The sequence below is a fragment of the Nicotiana tabacum genome, chromosome 17 (assembly GCF_000715075.1).
Source record: "Nicotiana tabacum cultivar K326 chromosome 17, ASM71507v2, whole genome shotgun sequence".
Taxonomy (NCBI): Eukaryota; Viridiplantae; Streptophyta; class Magnoliopsida; order Solanales; family Solanaceae; genus Nicotiana; species Nicotiana tabacum.
This window is the reverse complement of record NC_134096.1, coordinates 21450283-21458195: the sequence shown is the minus strand read 5'-3', so window position 1 is coordinate 21458195 and position 7913 is coordinate 21450283. Positions and strand designations below refer to the sequence as shown.

The following is a 7913-nucleotide window of genomic DNA, read 5'->3' as shown; positions in this document are numbered from 1 at the left end:
ACGTCCCAAAATATAATACGAACTTAGTCAAATCCTTAAATCACGTCAAACAACATCAAAAATCATGAATCGCGCCTCGAATCAACTTATAAATTTTCAAGTTTCCAAATTCTATATCTTGTGCCGAAACGTATCAAATCATTCCGAAATAACTTCAAATTTCACACACGAGTCATAAATGACATAACAAAGCTATTCTAAGGCTCGAAACCCCTAACGGACATCGATAACATCAAAATCCACTTCAAACCAAACTTATGAAATTCTTAAACCTTCGAAAATGTTAACTTTCCATAATAAACATCGAAATACTCTCGAGTGATCCGATACTAAACCCGAACATACGCCCAAGTCCGAAATCATCATACGAACCTATTGGAACCTTCAAATCCCGATTCTAAAGTCGGTTTCTCAAAAGTTAAACCTTAGTCAATTTTTCCAACTTAAAGCTTCCGAAATTATAATTTTCTTTTCAAATCAACTCCGAACTTCCCGAAATTCAAATCCAACCACATGTACAAGTCGTAGCACCTGAAGTGAAGCTACCCAAGGCCTCAAACCGTCGAACGACGCGCTAGAACTCAAAACGACCGGTCGGGTCGTTACAACAACAAACATTCCAATTATTCCTAACTTGTTCCAGTTCCATGCCCACCCACCCACCCACCCCAAACATCCATTTTTATGTTTTTTGCATGCCACCTTCATTGTGTGACATTAATTAGTCCACATGAAAGTTCAGAAAATTCAGGGCTTTGCAAAATGTTTTTTCAATACAAAACACACAGCAAAAACCCTGACAATTTTTTCTTGCTCTTTACATCTTTTCTTTTGCTTATATATGGAAGCTTTTTTTGTCAATCTAAGTTTCCAGAGTAGTACAATAAACATTTCTACTTCTCAGTGCAGAATAAGTAATGTCAAAATATACACAACAAGCCATTTCCTCCTACAACTTTGTATTTAAATGCCTTATAAACTGCTGCTATAACATAATTGACTATCTAGCTCCCACTAAATGTCGCCGGATTTTCTATATCCGGTTGATAATGTTGACGATCTGTGTGAGACGATGCTGCTGTTTGATTCAGCTGAGAATTTTGCTGCATATCTAACAAGATTTGTCGCCGCCTTTTCCATCTAAGCAACTCGACAAGTATGGAACATCCACCCATTGCAACTCCCAAACCAGCAAATGTTGAGAGAAGAATTGAAAGAACTGCTTGTACATGAACCTGAAAACATATACTAGTAACATTTTACAGGTCGAGATAGGTGGATGCGGTCTTGATCATATTTTAGTATTTTGACACGGAACATAAATATATGTATGTTATAAATCACTTAACATTTAAATAAGTATCAACTTTTGAATCCGAAATTTCAAAGGTTAAATGAATATCAATAGTGAGAACTTGAAGTTTGACATATTAAATTTAAATTCTGAATCGGCCTCTGGTCTAACGTAATTCATTCAGATCCTCACATTTAGGAATGATGTGATTAGGAATATCTTACCAAGGAGTAGAACATATGAGCAAAGAATACCACGAGGACGAACTGAACTGATGCATAAACCCAGACAAACCTTCTCTTCACTGCCAAAAAAAAAACAAAGATTTTGTCAGTATACAAAAAAGAAAGACACTGAGCATAAGATTTTTTACCAGCATTTGTCATGAAATAGCCAAGTGAAAATTGTATTTTGCTGCTTTTTAAGGTGTGTCTCAGATACATTTTCAACTATATCTAAGTTTTAGAAACACAAACTAATAGATTTTCAAATTACCTTATTGCTTTTTTGTATTTAAGAGACTAAATCAAGCAATAATCAGTTGATCCTCCCCACACCAATCGAAATTATACTCCTTCTGATCCTCCTTATCAGTTGTTTAAAGTTTTGGCACACCCTTTAATAAAATCATTTTAAAACATTAATCATATGGGTATTTGACAAAATGCCCTTGTCTCTTCCTTAAATTAGTAATTGATGACTATATGGCTTCGTAGAGTAGTAAAGGTGGAATTGAAAAAAAGGGAGTTAATATCTTCTTGGTTTTCGAAAGCGACAAACATTTTGGAACAATTTATTTTGGCTAAAGTGATAGATAAAAAGTCCGGAGGGAGGGAGTACCGATTAGTACTTATACATCCTTTGAAGCTAAATATCTACAATATTTGATTGATAAAAGTTCTTAAAACGATCCAACTGAGCAGAAGACGACATACCCAAGGTTGAAGATGCCAAAGACGAAAGCAGACCTAGCACACAAGAAAAGGGAACTGATATAGCAATTGCACCGGTACCCATTGTTCCAACCTGCAGATGGGACAATAGTAAATCAATACGAGATTGTTGACGGGCTGTTTCTTTTATGAAGACCTTATAAAATTACCAGAAGCTGCTCAAGAAAGCAAAAGTAGGCTAGCATGCTGACAATGACAAGAATGGGTAGTTCCTGTGAAACCCTGTATAATGCAGCAAAATTTCGGAAGCTGAATCAGTTGAGTAATTGTTAACAATAATATTAGTTTTAGCTCTCAAAAATATTACACACACTAATCTTATAGTTCCAGATTTAACTAGTTCTAGTCCAAAGAAAAAACTGGGATAAATAGAGAGGAACCAAAAAATGCAACCAAAGTAGTCTGCTTTGTCCATTTCAAAAAAAAAAATAGTCTTCTTTGTCGCCTCTGAGCAATTAACAAACGTACTAATAAGACACGATTCTTCAATTCAACATTAAACACGCTACGAGTCCTCAGTAGATATAGCTAATAGTGAAAACTGAAGCTGGATTAATCTTCTAGCCCTTGTATATGTAGCTAGTGTCAATAAAAAACTAGAAGAGATATCTCGGTTTTCTTAGCCCATAAAGACGAGAACAAATAACACTCACCTGTATCCATTTATTTCCAAGTGCTGGACCCTATTAGATCCCACATTTGCACTCTGGATGCGACGAAGTGTGACAGGTAGGTTTAGAACTTCTTGCTTGCATACGTCACACGTTCTGTTACCTTTTACGCTGAACCATTTAAAAGCACATTCTTGGTGAGCCAAAGCAAGTTCACCTTTGCAGCTGCATTCCATCTTGAGTGTCTCCCCACCTTCACACAATTCAACCAGGCATATTCGACAAACAGCTTCCTCTTCAGGTATATCTTCACCATTTGATTCATTATCGTCTGAAAAACACCACATAGATTATATATTGGTGGCGGAACGTATAGTGCTCATATATGCAGAAGATGGTAATCAATGAGAACAAAGGAAGCCTCATCACAACTTTTTATGTCCAAAAGTGTTCAAAACACATTGACCTTCCAGAGCTCGTGACTGCTTATAAATCAGATAATAAAGGGATTTTTTCATTTATGACCTGTCGGCCGAAATTAATTACAGACGCTAGCCAACATGTACAAAACATATTATGTATATAATATGTATATTTATGTAAATTATATGTAATATACAAAATATAGACATTTACCGGCTATTATTTTGGAGGACGGCCCCATTAAGGTAATTATCCCAATAATAAATTGGATAATATAAACATTTGTTTACCAGATATTTTGGTTGGAGTTGCAGCTGGAACTGTGGAATTTCCATCCTTCACTTGAGGGGTTGAAGGAACAACTCGAAAGAAAGATTCTACTCTCCTAGTCCTTCGTTCTTTGTTAATGACCGGGAGAGAAAGTGATCTAGAAATGCGCAGATGTGCTTCTTTTGTCTACAATAATGACAAATCATATTTCAAATGATTGCGCAAAATCGTTGAGAGCAGACAACAGTAATTACAGGCCTTAAACATGTAAGAACTCTTTCCTAGTCACCGCATTTAGCTTTAGATTAAAATAGTATCTAGACGGATGCCCTGATTCTTGTAATAAATTAAGGAAAGAGCAGCAACCATCTCCTAGAATAACAGCACATATGCAAGTATTACATGAAACATTCTGTAGGCAACCTCAGTTTACATAAGGTTTTATTGTTCCTCTTTATTTTGCTTTTCGATGGTTGGGGCCTTTTGATACTCTCACCATTATATGTTCCTAGTGCAATGGTTTTCAGAAGAAGCTCTGTTATCATGAATGTTGATAAGTCTGAGAACCTTGCTAAGGTTCCGTTAATTGAACAGTGTCCAGTTTTGGGAGATTTTCTACATGAAACTCCATAAGTAATAGTCTTTCGACAGAGGTCGTGAAATTAAACTAGGTAGTCGGGGTCGTTCTATGGTCAACTTCCAATATTAGAACCAGAAATTACCAATAACACAACATATAAGAAGTCAATCAACTTTGTACAGAGAACTTACACCAAATGTCAAGGTTCGGCTGATACTTCCACTAGAAGACTCTGGATTTGGATGTTCAATTGGTGTAACGGGTAAAGATGAAGTCCTCTTCACTCGTGGTGTAAATAATTTAGAGAATGACCAAGACCTTGACATGGACACCTTCTCATCTGATAAGGCTGCCTTTTCTGTATCTGTATTCGTATTACGCAATTTGAAGCTTAGTTTCGGCAAAAGATTCCTAATGGATGATTTGCTTCTGCATGAGGAGGGACTAGGAAACGCGTTTGCTCTTGAATTAGAAGAACTAGGCGTCAAAAGGAAATTCACCCTTTTTGGTGTAGGTGTCGGTGTTGGAAGCATTTTAACCTGCACGAATTCTTGATTGGAGGCGTCCGATGATTTGGAAGGTATCTCCACAAATAGATTTGGTCTCCTCCATTGTTTACCATGTGTTGCTTCTTCAGTAATCCCCGAGGAACTTTCGCCCTGAAAAAGAAAGAAGCACATATTATTGTCAGTGAACCGGTGCGTAAGCTAACAAGATAGTCCTATCAATCTATGAGACCTGAAGCATTGCTCTTAAAGACCATGGTCAACATCTCCACTGACTATTAAAATCATAACGCTCCAAACTTTAGCAAATATGTACTCCTTGAAAAAATCATAACAGAATGAAGTCTTCCAATACAGAGACAATCTACTAGTTTAAAAGATTTAGACTGATCCAAGAATCTATATTCTTAAGAGGCTCAATTTCTGCAGATGAACGAGCCTTGCTTGACAAATTTTTAAAGAAACATCTAGTTGGGGTTATGTGATAGTTGCTATCTCCTTTCAGCATTGAATGGTTTGGAAGTGGTATGTCATCACTCAGAAGATTTCTTTTTCAATGCATGCCAAAACACCCTTATATAAGTTGTCTTACAAGAAAAAGAGGCAGCTGCAAAATTTATAGAAAGTGGATGCACCATTTATTATCTATGCATATCATTAAAAATTTCCCCAAATTATTTGTATAAATCCGTAGACCGACGCTGAGACAGCAGTAGTACGTTACACTACTACCTATATGCAGGATCCACCTCAGTAAACGAGTACATTTACAGCGAACAACAACATAGACTAAAGAAAGCTGGTACGACTTACAGCCTACCAGAGATCAAATCTCCATAGCATTATGTTATCGGGAAACAGAAAGAAAAATTCCAGAACTCGATGACAAAATGATTTCCTATGGATATGTGAGAGTTGTAGCTCTATTCTCTATCAAGGCCAGGGGCGGAGCTACAAATTATTATTTAGAACCCAATAACTTAAAAGTATTAGAATCTTGAAACCATAAGTTTCAAATCCTGGCTCCGCCTTTGATCAAGACCTTGAGATCTTGAATGAGAAGAGTTGTTTCCACGCTTTGCTCCACCTTATAGAAGCTTTCTGACATCACTCTAGGAGAACCAAGAGCAATATGTTTGGTCTTTGTATTAGAAACAAGAGCAGATTATATGTACAAACATGCGCAGAAACAGAACCACAATCCATCATTGTGGCTCTGTAGTATTGCACCTATTTGAAAAAGGATATGTTGTCAATATAAAATTGGGATGCTTCAATGCCGTTAAATTGAATTTAAACAAAGGAAGAGATATGTTTCTTTGTGATTTCCCGCTCCTAGGCAAAGGGTTGATGAAATTCACCCTCTCCTGTAATGTTTCACATTTAAGAACTTTAGAAAGATACAATAGTCAATTTTCAAAAGGCAATATACAAAAAATCATTTATCTGAAAAGAAAAATGATATACTAATACACATTCTGTTCCCAGAGCATAAAGAATTTCTGCCCTTATAAACATGTCTTCTTTGGATAAAAAGAGTAATCAACCCAAAGGCTCCTGATTCTCCAACTAAGATTCCAGTAATAACGACATTTCTTCGACTTCTTCACAAGAATAGAAAATTATCGATCAATCTTAACTTTTTAAGCAGATATCTTGTGCCTAGTTGCTATATTGGAGTTCTACGGCCAACTTGCAGAATTGACAGGTGATTTTGAGTTAAACAACATAACGCCCTATGCCAGATATGTAAATTAAACACGTTGCTCTTGAGCACATTATGAATCGCTTGTTAAATCCAATAATTCTCTTGTTATCCTATACTGAACAAATTAAATCTATTAGATTCTATGCCAAGATCTATTAGAATATGCTAGGGACTCTCGCAGGAGCTATTATCGTTGTACAGAAGATAATCTCATATGGTTGTTAAAATGGCTGTCTTATATATACTTCTACTAATGATGAGGTTAACCAATGAATCTTATTTTGGTACATTCTAACAATTGTAACCTAATGACTTTGGAGGCTAACCACCAGAGAAGGTTTCTCTTTCTCCCTGTTCACTCTCCACCCTCCCGTTCTGTCTTGAACGCATACCTCTGCTCGGAAAATTACATTGTGTATAGAAGATCAAATTTTGTATGTATATATATTAGATGTTGAGTCTTGTTGACTTCTTAGCGTGTTTCCTCCCCAACTGCCTCTCTTATTGCCTAAAACTTTTTCTAGGGACAAAAATTGAGCTGAGAAAGTTTCTTGATGGAGTTAGAGAAAGAAACAGATTGAAAAGTTAATGAAAGGAGAATAAAAGATTCAGAAGTTAAACAATAAAACTTCTAATTTCCAGTAAAATGCTACTCACAAACAGAAATACTCCACCAACTATAGCATCAAACTCGGAAAATACATATCAAGATGACCAGAAAACATTTTGCAGCTCTAGCACTACTATCTCAGGAAAACACAAGCCAGCCCGATAGCGGGTACGGGGAAGGGCCATACCACAGGGGTCTATTATACGCAGCCTTACCCGCATCTCTGCGAGAGGTTGTTTCCCGGCTCGAACCAGTGACCTCCTTGTTAGATGGAGGCAACTTTACCGGTTACACTAAGGCTCCCTTCAATTTCAGCAAAACACAATAATGACAAAATGCATAAAGAAACAAGAACGACATAAGATTCCTTTCCATTTTCCCTTCCTCTTGGTTCTTCTTCCCTTTCCAAACCAAAAAGAACAGAAAAACATAGGAGAAAACAATAAGCCAAGTAATTGAAAACAAAGATGAAGACAGAACAAACATAAAACAGAAATTACTTTGGCTTTCACCTTAGGGATTGGTTTGACAACTCTTTCACAAGCCTTACTTCTCACATATTCATCATACACCTCAGCCATGGACTTTTCCTTCTCTTCACAGCTCATGATCTAAAAAGAAACAGAACTCAATTCTTGTGTCTATTCAGAGAAATGAAAAAACAGTACAGTTTGTAAAAACAAGATGGTACTTGTGATATTTCCAAGTCTAGTAGTGGTAACTTAGAATTAGCAAGTTTGAGGGAAGAGGATGAAAGCAAAAGAAGTAATGGAGGTTTTATAATAATAGAATGTTAGTTAGTTGGTATACTTGTGGTAATAAATATGGCCTACTCCTTTCACATCAATGAGAAAGGCACGAGTAAAGAGCCTTACACGACATATTTATGCGGCAGCCACGGATCTCATCCACTCCACAAAGTGCACTCTTACTTCACTCATCACTATCACTTGATGCT

General features: G+C 36.6%; 1 protein-coding gene across 3 annotated transcripts; it reads right to left on the bottom strand.

The window, feature by feature from the left end:
• Positions 1–867: 867 nt before the first annotated feature.
• On the bottom strand, positions 868–7750 carry LOC107778950 (uncharacterized). 3 transcript variants are annotated; one of them, XM_075234092.1, is made up of 9 exons: positions 7468–7600; positions 7171–7356; positions 4323–6004; positions 3572–3737; positions 2901–3189; positions 2397–2469; positions 2230–2320; positions 1519–1598; positions 868–1235 (listed from the first exon to the last, which is right to left on the bottom strand). In XM_075234092.1, exons 3-9 carry the CDS (start codon positions 4809–4811, stop codon positions 1005–1007), a joined length of 1419 nt encoding a protein of 472 aa, XP_075090193.1. In that variant the 5' UTR covers positions 4812–6004; positions 7171–7356; positions 7468–7600; the 3' UTR covers positions 868–1004. The 3 variants fall into 3 exon arrangements, with proteins under 3 accessions (XP_075090193.1, XP_016454765.2, XP_016454764.2); XM_016599279.2 differs by lacking the exon at positions 7171–7356 and having other exon boundaries at positions 4323–4790; positions 7468–7750; XM_016599278.2 differs by lacking the exon at positions 7171–7356 and having other exon boundaries at positions 4323–4790; positions 7456–7719.
• Positions 7751–7913: the final 163 nt, after the last annotated feature.

What these genes read in the sequence shown, in the direction of transcription:
- LOC107778950 (XM_016599278.2), bottom strand. Translation starts at nt 7,563, where the DNA reads ATGAGCTGTGAAGAGAAGGAAAAGTCCATGGCTGAGGTGTATGATGAA. An exon ending in TCCCTAAGGTGAAAGCCAAA is followed by an intron (nt 4,791 to 7,455) that starts GTAATTTCTGTT and finishes TTTCTTTTTCAG; the next exon opens with GGCGAAAGTTCCTCGGGGAT. An exon ending in TTTGGCATCTTCAACCTTGG is followed by an intron (nt 1,599 to 2,229) that starts GTATGTCGTCTT and finishes TTTTTTTGGCAG; the next exon opens with TGAAGAGAAGGTTTGTCTGG.